This window comes from Diplotaxodon limnothrissa, linkage group LG13, assembly GCF_057381915.1.
Source record: "Diplotaxodon limnothrissa isolate DT_005_m linkage group LG13, D_limnothrissa_male_GT1.1, whole genome shotgun sequence".
In the NCBI taxonomy this organism is placed as follows: Eukaryota; Metazoa; Chordata; class Actinopteri; order Cichliformes; family Cichlidae; genus Diplotaxodon; species Diplotaxodon limnothrissa.
Window position 1 is genome coordinate 18786232 of NC_140608.1, and position 18211 is coordinate 18804442.

Below are 18211 nucleotides of genomic sequence, written 5' to 3' on the forward strand. Positions count from 1 at the left end.
AATATGTTTTATAGTGTTAGACAAAAACTCCCCTCTTTTCCAAAGTGATTAAAAGTGTAACTGCTCTATCCACCAACTCCTTATAGATGTTGAAAATAATGTGAATGGCATTTTCTGTTGTCAGTCATGTCTGTCCCAGATTTGTTCACATTCTCCTTCCTCTTAGTCAGTGGGTAGGTATCCAGAGAACTCATCACCATCAACAACAACAAAGAAGCTCTATTGAGCTAAAACGTCATCCTTGTGTGCATTTACCACACGGACACATTAAAGTTTGTGTGCAAGTTTGACTTTATTTCAAAACTGAATTATCTGGGGTAAAAAAGCAGCTCATGATCAGTTTGACTACACAACAGTTTGTTATTTGCTTGGTTTACTGATGAGGCAAAGTTGCTTCTTTAAAAATCGGGGAGACCTAGTTTGTAACACTGGATAGTGGATTTTGGAAATTTAAAACAAATTTGATTAGTTAAGCAGTGCAGTAGTAAAGGCAGCAAATACTAATATTAATATATTTATTCCACCTACAGGAAAGTGCATTGCAGTCTAAGAGAAGATTATTCTGACACAAAGGTAAGATTTCCCAAGCGTTCTCGTTCTAGCGTCCCACGTAGATCTCAGTGTTGGCATTCATTCTTCAGTAACTCAATGGAATTAAGCCATGGGCGGCTCCACACTTCGAATGTGCACTGGTAGGGCTGAAAGGAAAAACAGACAATACATTTAACATTAGGATCTTTCAGGTGGTGTTATTTACACATATAAATGCTTTAGGTTTTTTTTTATCCAATAGCATAATGTCTATTAAGAACATGAGTATTTAACGATCAGATTAATATGCATTACACACTCAAAGGGATTCACAGCAACATCGCGACAAGAGGGCAGCAGAAAAGTTCTATAAAACTATGTCAAGTATGCAGAAAAACTGTGATTTATTATTATGAAATAAAAAACAAAACATAGAAACATCAGAAATCAATTTGTTTCAGACGATCACTTTTCAACAGGACACCGGCCTTCAGCTGTAAAAAGATCTGCGTTGAGCAAATCACTTCCACTGTGAATGCAGCTTTAGTTACAAGGCTGCTGCATGATGTTTAAGAACAGATCAAATATCTTGCTTCTTTTGAGAAGATGCCATCAGTACCTGAAACTTTGCCTGATCTGTGTGGATTGCACACACTTGATCGACGCCATTCTTTCTGCAAGGGGTCTTTACCATCTTCACAGTTATGACGTACTTCATGCCAGCGACCACCTATAATGGGAAAGAAAATTGAATACAAGACTTACAGCAAATGAACCCCTCCTCCTTCTCCTCTTTAAACACCCCTACTGTCCCCTGTGAGCCAAGAAGCTCACCAATGACTAGAGAAAACACAAACATCAACACATTGCTACGGTAGCCTTGCCTCAGGTTTCAAGAGGAGAGCCAAATAAACTTTTAAAAAAACATGACTCATCAGCATATTAACCAATCTTTAGCAAAGATGTGCTTTTGTCGGGTTCCTTTTTTTTTTAAACCCACACTGCTCTTTTGTTCGGGCGGGCCAATGGCTGCCTCAACACAAGCATAAAAAACATTTCCGACCTACTGTTAAAGCTAGGATGAGAGGATGAGAGGATATTAACGTGACAAATTACGAAGCCAGCCATATTTGGGGGAGTACCAACGCCATTAAGAAGGCATATAGCAAGTAAATTGTATGTAACGGCCTCTAGGACTTTAGTTTAGTAGTTAAAAGTGAAACCTTTGAAGGGCGCTTCGCAGGCCTTTTCTTAAGGGCTCACATCACTACGATGGTTTACTGGATTGCTTTCCCCTAAAGAACAATTCAGTTATTCACGAATCTGACCGTTACTCACCTGTGACTGAACCTTGATCACTTCTACCACTTGCCTGATGTACAAGTCGTTGCTGTCTCTGTTGTGTTGGATGACGGCGAAGTGGAGAGCGTTTTGCACGTCTTCATTGTTGATATCAGCGTCTGTCAAGCCCCCGACCGGGGTCCCATACCCAACGGCCAAAGCGGCCGCAAGGACAGTCAAAGCGACCTTCCACATCTTGTTTCTGTTGCCTAACAAACACACAGGAGACGAAGTGAAACACTCCTCACCGTGCCCTCCCAGTTATATCAACATGAACATCACTGTGCCGGAGGAGTGGCACATCTGGCAGAGATCTTGCAGCCAATCGGCAATCCCCACAGCAGAGAAATGTGACTACTATGGAATGTTAGGGTTGAAAATGATTAAATAAAGCTGTTTTTATTATTTTTATATACACAACGCAATGTGCTCATAAACGAATTGGCGCTCTGGGTTTTGAGGGTTAAAACGACTTGTCCAGTTGTATGTCTGGGCTGAAATATTGAGAATGAACATAGAGCGCTTGAGGGTTTTTGCTACATGCTTACACGTCACACTAGATAATGTTTAGAAGGATATTCTCTCGCCAAAGGGAGTTTGAACAGAATGTCCTGAACTGGATATATAGAATCAGTAGTAGGATAATAATAAAATAATCAAGGCTAGGCAGGGAGGTGTTTTCGTGTCTGTCTCTGCCATTCCTCGAAAAAAAGAGCAAACAACGGGATTGGGATGACCGGATGTAAACAGAAGAAGAAGACAGACATAATAATTATTTGTTATTGTTGGGTTACAAAAACTGTACGACCCGATCAGGGTTATCCTTCGTGTGAAGACAGATGGCTGTGTTCACATCGAGGTCCTTGTAATTCCAACTCCAGAAAAATCAGGTGGCGAGAAGACAACTGTCCCCAAACCTCAGTAATATAAAAACAAAACTAGATCTCATTGATTTACTGTAAAAGGACTTAAGAAGTGAAAGTTATCAGGAATTATTCCAGTGTGTAAAAGAGGGTAAATTGTTTGGGAGGATTTGAGTTTGTTTGTTTTTTTGTCCAGTTCATACTCCAGACCAGTTGATGGCAGTAATGCCCCATCTGTTGTTTGCCAACCGCCAATAACATTTAGAAGGAGAATAATAGGAAAAGTCCAGCAGCAGAGATCACGTATGATCCAGGCTGTTGCTGTGAACTCGTTCAGGCTCTTTGCGTCTGCACAAACAGCACTCAACTGCCCACGGTTAGCTGCGGAAATCAAACAACTTATTTGATTTGATTTCTGCACATGCAACTTTTGAAGCGCTGGGCAGCGTTAACAAAAAAAATGGGGAAAAAAAGCATTCTTGACCTCTGTCCCATTGTCCAAGTCCATAGTCACCTGTGGACGCCCACTCTTGGAACAGCATGATGCAAAAACTGCAGATTTTGGAGTAGGGACGCACTTAACTCTACACTTTAGACGAGTCGGAATTGAACCCTAACCCTCACTAGGCACAAGACACTTTAACATCCCACTCGCACGATGTACACTTTCAGATTTTCAATTGAAAATTTCCAGATTGTTATAAAATTCACTTACTTACTGTACATAATGTCCTCTTTTTGTATATAATTTACTTACTGTATATAATGTTCTATTTTTTGCACAGTCGAGGAGCGTTTCAGGACACATTTCACTGCTTGTTGTACTCGTATAACTAGGCATGTGACAAATAAAGAATCTTGACTCTTAAATTTGGGTCCTTTCCTGCTTGCCGCACACAGACGTTTCATGACAGACACAGGGTGTACTATCTTTTTGGGTTTATTTTTAAATCATGACTTATACACAGATATAACTTAAAGCGAATCTTAATGATCAGATTATACCTGTCATACGTTGACATGTGGAGATGGTTGGTGTCTGGCAAATACAGATGCACCGAAGTATAGACTTTGTGGTTCACTCTTCTGCCAGAAGACCCTTGGAAAACATCAAACCCTGTCAAATGGAAAGTATTCACATTAATTTCTTTCTCTCCTTTTTATTAGGTTTATTTAGGTTATCCAAGCAGTTTGTATTTAATGCAGGAAACATGTCCATATGATTATTAAACTTTTTATTAGAATATTGTACAAAGTGTGTGCTCTGTCTATAAAACTGTGTAAATAGTAACAGCTGTCAAATGTAGTGACGTAAAAGCCACCATATTTATTTCGTGCTTATTTTCTGCAGTGATCTGAGCTCACCTCCTATCATGAAATAAGTGCTCCAATCAACTGCATTCTCATCTGTCAGCATTTTCCTCAAACTCTGTTCATCCGTGCTGTAGTATGCCATATTTTTCATGAAATTCAGGTCACGCTTGTTCCGTGAAATAAACAAAAGCTGTCACAATCACGTGACAAGCGAAAGATTTCCGTCGAGAAAATCTATCCACAGTTTTCCGACGGGATTTAAACACACCCCGGGGTCCGGTCTGCAGATGATAACTTTGAAATCAGGCCACGTATCGACCACAACTTCTAGTGTAGTCGGTTTGTTCCTGTTGATTCCGTACAGGAAACCGTACACCTGAAAGCACGAAACACCTTTAAGCGCTGCTGAGGCTGTAAAGCACAAAGACACGCGGTTTATGTCGCAGATACCTTATAACTCTTCGGTAAGTGTTTGAGCAGAACTCCTTCAGCGACCTGCAGCTCGTCTCTGTTCAGGACCTTCATGTTTGGATACCGGAGTTTTCTTACTAATGTACTTTAAACAACCTGCTGTTTTAAAACATCCCAATCCACCAAAATGGAGAAACCTTTATAAATTATTAACAGTTTAGGCAAAGTCCGTAGGGTTACGATATGCCCGCATTGCTCCGGTTGTGAACTTGTGAAATAAACGTAGCAGGCCACTTCCTGTCATAAAAAATAACGTCGTTAATTCACCGCCAGAAGTTTTTTCAAAAAAAAAAAATAAAAAATGCGTGTTTGTTTTCTATTGCGTAGGAAAAGATATAATGAAATCTGCTAGCGTGTTCATGGAGTGTTCAGGAAAAATAAATATAAAATATAGAAATATTTTTTCCACTTCTTGTATCGCAACAACTTTAAAAAGTGGGACAAAGACTCTGCTTATCTGGGACACGTAGATGACTGCTGGGAAGTGGTGTGTTTGGAGTTGAGTGCGTGAAGGACAAATGCACATCTCCCTCTTCCTCTGTAGTTGAATTAGCCTACACTGACTTCCATCTCTTACCAGCAGTCTTTATTTGCTGTAGTTCCATCATATTCTGCACTAATCTGCATAGTTTGTCTTTTATTGGTCACTTTTAATTTTGAGTACAGGGCGCCAAACCTGCACTTGACCCATGATCTGACATCAAGCTTCTGCGTTGACTTCAACTGCTCTATCCACCAACGTTTAGGTAGACTGAGAGCAGTGGGAGAGTGGTTAAACAAAGCTCCTTATAGATGTTAAAATGAAAAATAATGTGAATGGCATTTTCTGTTGTCAGTCATGTCTGTCCCAGATTTGTTCACATTCTCCTTCCTCTTAGTCAGTGGGTAGGTATCCAGAGAACTCATCACCATCAACAACAACAAAGAAGCTCTATTGAGCTAAAACGTCATCCTTGTGTGCATTTACCACATGGACACGTTAAAGTTTGTGTGCAAGTTTGACTTTATTTCAAAACTGAATTATCTGGAAAAAAAAAGCAGCTCATGATCAGTTTGACTACACAACAGTTTGTTATTTGCTTGGTTTACTGATGAGGCAAAGTTGCTTCTTTAAAAATCGGGGAGACCTAGTTTGTAACACTGGATAGTGGATTTTGGAAATTTAAAACAAGTTTGATTAGTTAAGCAGTGCAGTAGTAAAGGCAGCAAATACTAATATTAATATATTTATTCCACCTACAGGAAAGTGCATTGCAGTCTAAGAGAAGATTATTCTGACACAAAGGTAAGATTTCCCAAGCGTTCTCGTTCTAGCGTCCCACGTAGATCTCAGTGTTGGCATTCATTCTTCAGTAACTCAATGGAATTAAGCCATGGGCGGCTCCACACTTCGAATGTGCACTGGTAGGGCTGAAAGGAAAAACAGACAATACATTTAACATTAGGATCTTTCAGGTGGTGTTGTCAAATCATGTCAAGTACGCAAAAAATTTTTTTTTTGATTTATTATGAAATAAACAAAACATAGAAACATCAGAAATCAATTTGTTTCACATGATCACTTTTCAACAGGACACCTGTCGTCAGCTGCAAAGAGATGTGCATCGAGCAAATCACTTCCAGTGTGAATGCAGCTTTAATTACAAGGCTGCTGCATGATGTTTAAGAACAGATCAAATATCTTGCTTCTTTTGAGAAGATGCCATCAGTACCTTAGCCTTTGCCTGATCTGTGTGGATTGCACACACTTCCTCTACACCATCCTTTCTGCAGGGGGTCTTTGCCATCTTCACAGTTATGACGTACTTGATGCCAGCGACCACCTGTAATGGGAAAGAAATTGAATACAAGATTTACAGCAAATTAACTCCTCCTCCTCCTCCTCCTCCCCTTCCTCTTTAAACCACCCGTGAGCAAAGAAGCTCACCAATGACTAGAAAAAACACAAACATCAACACGCTGCTACGCTAGCCTTGTCTCAGAGTTCAAGAGGAGAGCCAAATAAACTTAAAAAAATTAATAAATACATGACTCGTCAGCATATTAACCAATCTTTAGCAAAGATGTGCTTTTGTCGGGTTCCTTTTTTTCCTAAACCCACACTGCTCTTTTGTTCGGGCGGGTCAATGGCTGTCTCCACACAGGTACACAGAACATTGCAGACCTACTGCTCAAGCTAGGTTGAGAGGATTAGGGAAGATTAAAGAGGCCAGCCATGTTTTGGGGAGTACCAACGCCATTAAGAAGGCATATAGCAAATAAATTGTATGTAACGACCATCGGACGGCCACTAGGACTTTAGTTTAGTGGTTAAAAGTGAAACCTTTAAAGGGCGCTTCGCAGGCCTTTTCTTAAGGGCTCACATCACTACGATGGTTTACTGGATGGCTTTCCCCTAAAGAACAATTCAGTTATTCACGAATCTGACCGTTACTCACCTGTGACTGAACCTTGATCACTTCTGCCACTTGACTGAGGTACAAATCGTTGCTGCCTCGGTTGTGTTGGACGACGGCGAAGTGGAGAGCGTTTTGCACATTTTCATCGTTGATATCGGCGTCTGTCAAGCCCCCGACCATGGCCCCATACCCAACGGCCAAAGCGGCCGCAAGAACAGTCAAAGCGACTTTCCACATTTTCTATCTTTTGCCTAACAAACACAGGAAACGAAGTGAAACACTCCTCACCGTGCCCTCCCAGTTATATAAACATCGACGTCACCGCGCGCGAGGAGTGGCATATCTCGCAGCGAATCGGCAATCCTCGCATCAGAGATCGGGTCTGATCCAGGCTGTTGTTGCGAACTCGCTCGCACTCTTTGCGTCTGCACGACTAGCACCCAGGTTCCCGCGGTTATCTGCAGAAATCAAACTACTCATATCGAAAACAAGGTATGTTTAATCTCGCTCGGATTTAATTTCCACACGCGACTTTTGAAGCGCTTTGCTGCGTGACAAAAAGGGGAACAAAAAAAAAGCCTTCTTGACCTATGTCCCATTGTCCAGGTCTAAAGTCACCTGTGGATGCCCACTCCTGGAACAGCACGATGCAGAGACTGCAGGTTTTGAAGTAGGGCGGCACTTAACTTTACAATTATACGGACAAATAAATAGATTGTTCTTTAAGTTTCCCCTAATATTTCCCCACACTTTGCAGGGACACTTTCTTTGGCTTGAGTGCTGCTCAGCAGCAGCAGCTACTGATCGGCTCAGCCGTGGTAGCAGGTGGAATAATGGCCTACATAGTGTACAAAAGAAAAAAACCAAGAACCATTCCTTTAGGGGACGGATGGTGGGGAGTGGGGGAGAAGACACTATCAGAAGATCAGAAAATCTACCCTTTTCAAGTGGAGACCTCAGACAAAGAGATCGAGGTAGGTTTGAGCTGGTAATCCAACTTCTGAATGAACAATATTTGGGCACAGTTATGCAAAGCAATCTTCTTGATCAACAGGATCTCTATGAGCGCATCGACAGGACACGCTACGCAGATCCTTTAGAAGATGGCAAGTTCCACTATGGCTTCAATTCCACTTATCTGAAGAAAGTTGTTTCCTATTGGAGACACGAGTTTGACTGGAAAAAGCAGGTGGCAGTGCTCAACAAGTATCCACACTTCAAAACCAAAATAGAAGGTACATAACAGCTCAGCAGTGAGTATACTGGATGTACGTCAACCAACACAGATATTTGCGCAATAATCAATCAGCAGTTATTATTAAAGTTGTTGTTTTGCTTTTCATGTGTCAGGACTGGACGTGCACTTTATCCATGTGCGTCCACCACACCGCGAGAATCAGAAGGTTCTGCCTATCATGATCGTTCACGGCTGGCCCGGCTCCTTCTACGAGTTCTACAAGATTCTGCCGCTTCTCACGCAAAGCCACGACGGTGTTGTGTTTGAGGTCATATGCCCGTCTATCCCTGGCTACGGTTTCTCAGAAGCCTCTCATAAACAAGGTAGAATACGTCTACTAATTCTAAATAAATCTGGCGGAAGATATTCACAAATGTGTCTCCACTGCCGCTCCAGGGTTCAACAGCCTCGCCGCCGCCCGGATTTTCCTGAAGCTGATGGAGCGTTTGGGCTTCTCTCAGTTCTATCTGCAGGGAGGGGACTGGGGCTCGCTCATCACCACCAACATGGCACAGATGAAGCCTCAGTGAGTGCAACAAAAACAGAAAACATGCCACAGGTTACTCGCTGGAACAGAAAGTCCCTCGCTCGCTTTGTGTTAATGGAAACATTGTGACAGTTCTTACTGGAACTGTGAAGCATTGTTTGCACTGTGCGGACAGATTTACAAAAAAAACAAATGGCTGTGCAAATTCCTGAAGAGTGAAGCTGATTTAATGTGAAAACTGGCACTAACTAACTCGCTGTGACCTTGGTAACGTTTTTTTCTCTCGTCTTTTTCCCCCCCCACCATTTCTCTTTTGCAGGTGCGTGAAGGGTCTCCACCTAAACATGTGTATGTCAAATAGGGGTTTCAAAGTCCTGTTGTCCTTGTTGATTGGCCCGTATCTGCCCTTCCTGGTTGGTTTGAGTCGGGAAGATGTTCGCCGGTTGTTCCCTTTCTTTGAGAAGAACGTCTTTGAGATGCTGAGAGAATCGGGCTACTTTCACATTCAGGCCACTAAACCAGATACTGCAGGTGTGACCATAACACAGTTTAGTAAGCTCAGTGTTTCTGATAGTCACAGTGACTGGATTAAAAGGTCAAACAGAAGCTAATGTAAGAGAATCGACCTTAAATTTAGTGATTTCAGCTCTTGATACCGCTTTGTCGTTGCAGGCTGTGGGGTGAATGACTCTCCTGTAGGCTTGGCAGCCTGGATTTTGGAGAAGTTCTCCTCCTGGGCCGATCTGAAGAACAGAGATCTGGAGGACGGTGGGCTGGAGAGGTACAGTTTCTAAATTCTAGGACTGTGGAGATATTTAAATTAACAATTTGATCAATAATTGATTTTATGCAAATATTTTAGTTTTTTAAAAATATTGGTAGGTGTCCCTTTTCCCGACACTAGTCAACAGGGCAAGGATCGACCTAGATCGGTGCAGCTCTAACAATTACGGATTATTGTTTTTCATTCAGCAAGATTTGTGATAGCTGCTGGTTTGTGACTGATAAGAAATTGTGTCATCTGTGCAGAAAATTCAGCCTGGATGACCTCTTGACAAATGTCATGATCTACTGGACCACAGGCTCCATCACCTCGTCCATGCGCTTCTACAAAGAGAATTTGGGGAGTAATCTTAACAACAGAGTGGATTTTAAGTACGTCACTGTGTACTCTCCACACTACACATGAGTGTTTTACCATGTCATGTGATGCCTCTAATTATACATTATATATTTTTTGTTTTAGGACAGAGATTTTTGTGCCCACTGGCTTTGCAGCCTTTCCTAATGAGCTCATGCACTGCCCCAAGTCATGGGCACAAATTAGGTACCGAAACATCCAGTCCTACACTTTCATGCCCAGGGGTGGCCACTTTGCAGCCTTTGAAGAGCCCCAGCTGCTTGCTGACGACCTGTTCAATTTTGTCAAGAAGGTGGAGAAGTCCTGAAGCCCTCAGTGAACTCGCAGACCAGTTATAGCACATCTGTCCTTTATTATTTCAAGCAGGAGACATACAAATCCTTAAGTTGAACATTTTTACACCACGCAGCATCTTATCACTTGATTCGTGACACTCAAATCATTTGCAAGCTTTTGATATATGTAAACATGCTCAGATGACACTGGCATAAAGAAGTCTTGGTCATTAAAAATGTATTGCACTAATAGTGTGTGTATTGCTCTGTGTTAAATGAGGACAAACATTCTTTTAAACGATCATTTGTAAAAGAAAAGGGTAGCACACCATACTGTTTATTTCACTATTGTTTGAATGAACATACTCTGAAACAAAAGAATACGTCGAAATTGATTAAAATATGTACATTTTAATAAAAAACACAAATGTTTAAAGTTCCCTTGGATTGCTGTTAACATTTACTGTAGTACACAAGCACCAGAAAGAAAGTGCTACACTCTAAAGACTTACTGTCCAACTTTTAGGGTCAGTTACTGAAGCCCTTAATAGTCACAGGTGCCTGAAACCACACATAATCCTCCCAGTCTGACCCTTCCGCCCTTGGTTCCTTGCAGACGTTTGGATCGCTAGACAGAACGATGATTTGTTTTTTTACACGAGTTGGGACTTTAAATTGGAGTTTGGGTCGAAACCAGCCTACACCACAGTCCCTGTGAGCCAGCACCAAGACTGTGGTGGGCATTAAGCGAACAGGTCTGGTGTCAGACAAAAGGTCAGCCACAAACAGTGTGCGGAAGATCTGCCTCAAGCACGATGACACCCGTAGACACAGATTCCCACCGGATGATGCCAGGGACTCCATGTTTATCTCGTACAGCTCTTTGGGGAGGACAAGCGAGCCACCCATTAACAGGAGCACACGGGGCACCCTGCTGAGGGAGAACAGCACCTCCAGATGCTGCAGCACTTCCTCCAGCTCCTGAAGGGTCTGCTGACACTTGCGCCAGTCCATGTCTGCTGAATGCACCGGTCTTCGATTCACTACGTCTTTATCCTGAAAAGCAAAAGAGACACCAAACATGTCGTGTTAATCTCACATCACCAACATTTCGTCAACTGAACAGCTGGAGGCATCTACCATAAACTTTTCCTGTTCACCTGCACCGACGCTTGCTGCTTCCTCTGGGAGTATACCAACTGGTCATACGTCATGGGGAGCTGCTGTCTTTGATAGAGGATGCACTTGAGGATCTCGCTGACGAAAAGACAGCAGCCTTCCTGAGTTACAGTCCCCGGGAAGACCACGTTCACGCAGCCTTCCTCCTGTGCCCTCCTCACCACCTCGGCATCTCTGTCCTCTGCATCACTTTGTATACTGGCAGTCACTTTAATATGTTTAAAACCTCCCTGACAAGAAGCGTTATCCTCCTCTGTGTTATCTGGAAAAAACAACAACAAACAAACAAAAAATCAGCTTAACATTTATCTGAAAAGCCCATCTACTATACCACTAGATTATATATTTGTAGACTTGTAGGATGTGTTGGTCTGCAGCATTTCTGATGTAGCTGATAGAGCTGGGCTAAACAATCCCAATATCCATAGTATCGGATCACTACTAGTGTGAGAGTCCCGTCAGTTCAGTGTGTAAAACTGAATTATATTAAATAATTTTTTAAACCCTCAAACATGCACCATGAAAAATGCCTGAACGTCTTTGAGTTGACTGTCACGTCTGTTTTATTTATGACCTACAGCAGTTTTAAATAACAAACTATTTGCTTCAATTTCAAAATACACCAAAAACAGAAAGTTGTGTTTTTGGTGTATTAAATAATTATAGCAGAAAGTTAGAAACAAAAATCAGTGATTTAATGGTCGTTAAATGTGTTCATTTGCATATTGACGATAATTCATCTGATAAATCATGACACACTGCTCTCCCTACAAAAGTTGCCTCTATAGGTTAAAAGTATTTGCAAAACTGACTCTGTATTTACTCGGTACCGAGTCGATACCAAAATGTACAGTGTAGAACAACAGAAGTAGCTCTAGCTGTTTTCTCCCTTGAAATCAAATTTACATCAAGAAAATAACCACAAAGTACTAATATCCTTAGACCAAAACCTTAATATAGTTTAAGAAACGTGATCACAGCAGTGGGTCTACTGTGATCACCCCCTCCCTCGTTGGGGAACACATGCACTCACACCGGTTATGTCACCTACTTTGATCGGCGGGTATAGCGGTGTTTTCCTTATCGTCAGTGTCGTTCACGCAGTGCTGTCTAGAAGAGTCGTCTTTTAACTTTACAGCATTTTTACCCTTTAAATGTGTGTTTACGGGACTTGGGGAACGTTGTTTGCTGATTTCCGGGGAAACTCGGCTTGAGTTTGGGTCTTCGGATACAGCTTGGACCTCAGGCGGTGTCTTCGGTGCCTCCGCTATGCTAATATCCTTTTCCGAGGAGAAGGAAAGGCGTCTCTTTATCCCGAGGTCTCTGCTTTTATCAGTGGACACATTTTCCGTGTCCTCGGAGTTTGATATTATTTTTAATATGCTCGAGTCTTCTGCCATAGTTTTGAATATCCGCGCCGGGTTACGTCTTTTTTTTCCCGGTGCATCATGGGAAATGCTCGTCAAAGGGAAAAAAAGCCACATTCACGTCACATATAAAAAAATAGAAAAACAAACGATGACTTTAAACTACCGACGGCCTTCTTATTGGTTCCTCAAACAAAACACCCTTAAATGCGTTTATTCTTACTGATTATAATTTCAAATAAGGCGTCTATTAAACTCCTTTAACTGTGCTAGCGTGTAACAGCTCCTTAAGTGGTTAAAGTAACTCAACGTATTTTTTCCCCTGACCATTTAAATAAACATTTTATTGGCTAAAATAAACTGAACTCCCGAGTCTCATTTGGAGCAATTACAACTGCCTCATTCAAATCACCTTAGGTTCACCTCTAGCCATTTAGAAAGTATTGGGTTTTATCAAATAAATCCTGCGTGTTTTTACATTGAATTTATTTACTGTTTTATTTATTAGATATTTAAACTACTTGAAACTCAGTTAAAGTCTCATTTAAATGCATAAATATTGACTGATCCTCATTAAAGAACATCAGACAGTCACGTTATTTGTAAAGGTGAGCAAAAATAAAAGAATTTAGTTGGGGTGCACCCTAGCGGTTAGTTTGTGCAGTACATGGAGAAAACAAGGGCAAACCTCAGGTGTGATAATTAGCAGTGAAAACTTCTACAGATATCCAAACGTTTCTTTTAAAGAAGCACAAAGAAAGGTGGGGGAAGCGGCTGGACATTGTTTTGCCAGATTTCTTTTTAAAATATTAATAATGACTTCAGTGCGAGTAGCAGTCCGAGTCCGTCCATTGAACAAAAGGTAGGGAGAATGACTTCTTTTATTATCCACCAAGCTTTCAAAATGGGCTGTCTGTCACCCCCATACACTTTTCACAGAGAAAAGCAGTTATCCTCGAAGGTGATAATTCATATGAAGGAGAAGACAGCAACCATTCAAAAGGTATAGGTCTATTATCACAAAATGAAACGCACTATACTGCAGTAAATGAAGTTATTACTGAAAGTCAGCGGTACCTGCGTTTATAATTTTAGCCCACAGTTCGAGGGGACGAGCTCAAGGGCGCAGGGAAAACCTTTTCATATGATTTTTCATATGACTCATTTGACAGAAGAAGTCCCACGTTTGCATCCCAGGAGAAGGTATCTGGATTGTTCAATATCTCACCTGTTTAGAGATTTTATATTCCTTGTGAATTTTTAGTGGGGGTTAACGACCACGACTTTAGTGTGAAAGAACTGTTTTCCTCATTTTTAAATAATCTTTTCTCTGCTGCCTCAGATCTTCCGAGACTTGGGGTTTGAAGTCCTGAAAGCTGCATTTGAGGGTTACAATGCCTGCGTGATTGCTTATGGGCAAACAGGCTCAGGGAAGTCCTACACTATGATGGGTCCTTCAGTAAGGTCTTCTATTAACTTGGCAAACATTGTAACAAAAGTTTAAATGGAATTTATTGATGATTTGTGTGGGTTTTTTTCATTAAAATGCATTATTATTATTATTATTATTATTATTATTATTATTATTATTATTATTATTATTATTATTTATTTTTTTTAGCTTCCAATCTACTGGCAGGTGACAAATTAAAAAAAAAACAACCTTAAGTGCCTTTGTGGTGTCCCGGTACCTTAATATTGTTTCAAGTCTCTCAAAGTTGAATTGAGGGAAACCATGGATCTCAAAGATGCTTATTTGGTGCTTTCATTATGATGACAGGGATGGAGAGCTCTGTCACACACATCAGTCCAAACTTTCACATAGAATTAGTTTGAGAGCTGGTGACTGTAAAGGTCACGGCGTACGGTACTATTCACATTCATTTTCACACTGTTTCTGTGAGTCATCGTGCCCTGTGGATAGGGACTGAATCCCTTCACTGTAGGAGTCAATGGTTCAAGTCTGTTCTTTGACATGCCATCAATAATTGTGATAAGCCCTTTTTGAAGGTGCATGCCTTTCATTCAGTTTTTTTTTGTCCTTTTTTACCAGAATAATGTGAATAATTTGTGGTGAAAAATTGCATTTCATTCTTTTTAGTTTTGTTTTTATTCGAGGTACAGGGCCTATTTTTCATGCCTCATTTCAAAATGCATGCCGAATGTGACCTGTAAATAAACCCGACCATAATCAGGGAATTATGGGATGTCACAGCTCTTTACAGATAACACTGCAGTAGTGCTAACCCCACTGTGCACACAGCACTGACTTCTCGTCGCATTAGAGGCTGGCTGATAGCGGCCTCATCAGGTGTGTTTGTTTCTCCTTACTAATCAGAAAATTTGATGAGGCCAGCAACCCACTGCTTTTTTTTTTTTTTTTCCCCTCACCTTGCGCAGCAATGGGAATTTCACATTATCAGTGAGGTTTCAGCTTGTCTACCAGGAGACTTTTGCAAGGTCATCACCAGAGCTGCTGTCAACATCCCAGATAATTATATATGGCTTTTAATGCTTACTATCTGTTACTTTGTAATTAAAACAAGGGGGCATGTAGCTCAGACTGGAATTGCTTTTATGCTTCAGTAATTCTATATTAGGATGAGCTGTTTGTGTTATTCAGCAGACTTTGCATATACTGAGTTGTGGTCATGGCACAGCATTACATAGTACGACACCCAAATTAAAAGAGCATAGCAGGAGCATAATTGTCATTTTAAAGTGTTTGTATCATTTTGTTTCCTTTCTAATGTGTCAGCACGATAAAGGTTTAATCCCACGGATCTGTGAAGGCTTGTTCTGGGAGATATCTCACAGGAGCAAGAGCGATGCCGTGATGTTCCACACAGAGGTCAGGTAAAGAACCATCACACTTAACTCAGAAATCATATTTCAGTAGAGAGAAACTTATTTTTTGTCAGTGATGGACCTTCAAGTTTTTTTTTCCTTATTATTTTTATAGCCTCTGACAGTGGACTTGTTTCAGGTTGTCCTGACAGACTTCAGTGTGGCATTGGATACCGCTGACCACAAAATGTTATTAGAGATTAAAACACAGCATTGATAATAAAGACAATGTGCTCCAGTGGTTTAAATCTGTCAGATTGTAATTTGTGCATGTAAATTGGGAGTCTTTAACACATGTAGCTTGGTCATTGTTCCACAGGGTTCTGTGCTGGGACCATTTATATTTACATTATATGTGCGTCATTAAATTGCTTCAGCAGTATCATTAGAAGGCATAGCATAGGTTTTCATTGCCATGCAGATGGTACCCAGCTTTCTTTACCCATGAGACCAGATAACAAAAATCAGTTATTAGGGTTAGCTTAATGACATCAAGACCTGGGTTACATTTAAATTTCTTCTAAATTCAGACAAACCCAGTGTTGCAATATTTGGCCCTAAAAAGGAATCTTGTAGTCCTTCACTGCAAAAATTAAATATGTTGGACTGCTTTCTGACATTTGTGTAATATCTCTAAGATTAGAAAGATCCTGCCTCAGAGTGATGCTTAAAAAAAACTAGTTCATGCATTTATTACTTCTAGGCTGTACTGCTGTAATTCATTATTAAGTTGTTCCAAAAATTTCCACCAAAAACTTCAGTTAATTCAAAATGCTGCAGTAAGACTACTGGCAGGGACTAGAAAGCACATTTCCTCTATATTAAGTTCTCTTCAGAAGTGAATTTAATATCCTTCCCCTGACATATAAAGTCTGAAATAATGAGGCCCCATCGTATCTTAAAGACTTCATACCATCATATTATCCCAATAGAGCATTCTGCTCTCAAACTGGCTCACTTGCTGTTGTTAAGTTTCTTAAACTGGAATGGGAGGAGGTAGCACCTTAGCTTTCAGGCCCCTCTCCTGCGGAGCCAGATCCCAGTTTGGTTCCGGAGACAGTCACCCTCTCTACTTTTAAGATTAGGTTTAAAACTTTAATTGTTAAAAAGGACTTTTTCCTTCCCACTGTCACAAATTGCTGCTCATAAAGAGTCGTCTGATTGCCGTGGTTTTATTCAGAATACTGTAGGATCTTTACGGTTTAAAGCACCTTGAGATGGCTCTTGTCAATTGGTGCTATATACGGTAATTCAGCTTGAGTTGAATTGAAATGAAACTTTATATAAGCATTAATCTCAGAGAGAATTGTCATCCAGTTTGAAGGGAAACAAATTTAAAGAGGTGGTTCTGCTTTGCTGGGCAGGTTAATTATCATGCAGAATGTGGAGAACGAAGGATATGAAGCAAAAACGTGTGCAATGCTGTTGTTTCACAAGAGACATGGAGGCCAGTGAATTAAAAAGACTTTGGGCATTAAACAGTTTTATAAAACTACTGGTGTTGCTGGAGAGCATCTGGATACAGACTTTTTCCTGTTGTTTATATGAAACTATGTACTTTGTGCAAAGGTCTACTGTTTTTAGCCGATGGTAACTCAACTCAGAAGTCAGAGTGATGTATCCGTGATGATTCTTATTGAGTTGTTCTTGATTGTAGAATATACATGAGCCAGCAGTAATAAAGGGTAAAAAACCCATTCCTGTTCATCATTATTCTCACTTTGCTGGAACAGTCACATCATTTAGAAAAATTGAAAGGCCTAAATGTAATGAAACCAGAAAAAGGCACAACGTTTTATTGCTATAACCCTGTAATGTTCAAAATCCCAGATGAAATCTAGTCTCATCACAGTGTGTTTTATGTCCCAGCTGTTCCCCTAAATTATTATGTTAGGAGATTAGATTGCTGCTTTTAAGTCAAACTACTTTGAAATCATTGTTTTGCCATCTGTTTGCATGTGCACTGCTGGCACATTATTTGCATTTAAATTAACTCTGTAATTGGATTTTATTTGATCGCGTTTGCATGTCTGTGTTTTTTATTTTTTATTTTTATAGAATATCTTAAAAAGACTCAGGTACAACATTTGACAATTAACACATCTGTACTTGTTCTTTTTTTTTTTGTTCTTTTTTTTTTTTTTTTTTTTTTTTTTTTTTATAAGCGAAAGAAGCTGCAGAGCTTGACTTTGTGTTTTTTTTCCCTCAGAATACATCAAAATAAAACAACATCAACAACAAAATGCTAAGTTTGCTGTCTGAGTTCTCAGCCCTGTGCTGGGAAAAAACATACACGGCTACATGAGCAGGGCATGGTTCCTCCCATTTTATTACTGCCATGCATGCTTCTCTAAAGCCTAATTACTTTATGCCCCACATTGTTTGTTTTTGAATCAGACACTAGTCCCATTGCGTCTTGCACAGATGCACCATAACTTTGATTAACCTCATAGGACCTGCCGTCCACATATGTGGACATCACATTTTGGGTTATTTAGACCAAAATACTCAGTTTTGCTCTACAGGGGCCTGATATCCACTTACGAGGACATTATACTGCTACTGTTCTATCAAAATTTCAAATGAATATCCTCATATGTGGCTCTCATTTTTCTCAGAAACAAATTGGGTAAAAAAAAAACCATTTGGTAATTCTTTGTTTTGATATTTATCAGGTCCCAATCAGCCCAAATATCAAAGAAATTAAAAATGCATGCCGTGGAAGAGTTCAGGTCTTAGGAGGTTAAAGCACTCTGTCA

At 40.5% G+C, this 18211-nt stretch overlaps 5 protein-coding genes across 5 annotated transcripts in view; 2 read left to right on the forward strand and 3 right to left on the reverse strand.

Annotated features, from left to right (window-relative positions):
* Window positions 1-280: 280 nt before the first annotated feature.
* Window positions 281-4560, reverse strand: LOC146620173 (cystatin-like). The gene is made up of 5 exons (XM_085368815.1): window positions 4500-4560; window positions 3741-3852; window positions 1870-2081; window positions 1151-1261; window positions 281-698 (listed from the first exon to the last, which is right to left on the reverse strand). The coding sequence occupies exons 2-5, from the start codon at window positions 3745-3747 to the stop codon at window positions 618-620; spliced, it is 411 nt and encodes a 136-aa protein (XP_085224941.1). The 5' UTR covers window positions 3748-3852; window positions 4500-4560; the 3' UTR covers window positions 281-617.
* A 951-nt stretch (window positions 4561-5511) lies between these two features.
* Window positions 5512-7234, reverse strand: cst3 (cystatin C (amyloid angiopathy and cerebral hemorrhage)). Its single transcript, XM_085369434.1, has 3 exons — window positions 6959-7234; window positions 6233-6343; window positions 5512-5930 (listed from the first exon to the last, which is right to left on the reverse strand). Exons 1-3 carry the CDS (start codon window positions 7154-7156, stop codon window positions 5850-5852), a joined length of 390 nt encoding a protein of 129 aa, XP_085225560.1. The 5' UTR covers window positions 7157-7234; the 3' UTR covers window positions 5512-5849.
* Window positions 6645-10437, forward strand: ephx5 (epoxide hydrolase 5). The gene is made up of 10 exons (XM_085369431.1): window positions 6645-7411; window positions 7526-7589; window positions 7677-7893; window positions 7974-8154; window positions 8270-8479; window positions 8553-8682; window positions 8963-9174; window positions 9316-9424; window positions 9673-9798; window positions 9890-10437. The coding sequence occupies exons 2-10, from the start codon at window positions 7567-7569 to the stop codon at window positions 10089-10091; spliced, it is 1410 nt and encodes a 469-aa protein (XP_085225557.1). The 5' UTR covers window positions 6645-7411; window positions 7526-7566; the 3' UTR covers window positions 10092-10437.
* Window positions 10438-10587: 150 nt separating this feature from the next.
* On the reverse strand, window positions 10588-12668 carry mad2l1bp (MAD2L1 binding protein). Its single transcript, XM_085369709.1, has 3 exons — window positions 12290-12668; window positions 11220-11500; window positions 10588-11115 (listed from the first exon to the last, which is right to left on the reverse strand). Exons 1-3 carry the CDS (start codon window positions 12636-12638, stop codon window positions 10588-10590), a joined length of 1158 nt encoding a protein of 385 aa, XP_085225835.1. The 5' UTR covers window positions 12639-12668.
* Window positions 12669-13420: 752 nt separating this feature from the next.
* kif16bb (kinesin family member 16Bb) overlaps window positions 13421-18211 on the forward strand; it is a 29132-nt gene continuing 24341 nt past the window's right edge. The window contains exons 1-5 of the mRNA XM_085369868.1: window positions 13421-13467; window positions 13545-13608; window positions 13701-13808; window positions 13948-14064; window positions 15364-15461. Coding sequence (XP_085225994.1) covers window positions 13421-13467; window positions 13545-13608; window positions 13701-13808; window positions 13948-14064; window positions 15364-15461 — 434 coding nt within the window. The remainder of the gene's footprint in view (window positions 13468-13544; window positions 13609-13700; window positions 13809-13947; window positions 14065-15363; window positions 15462-18211) is intronic.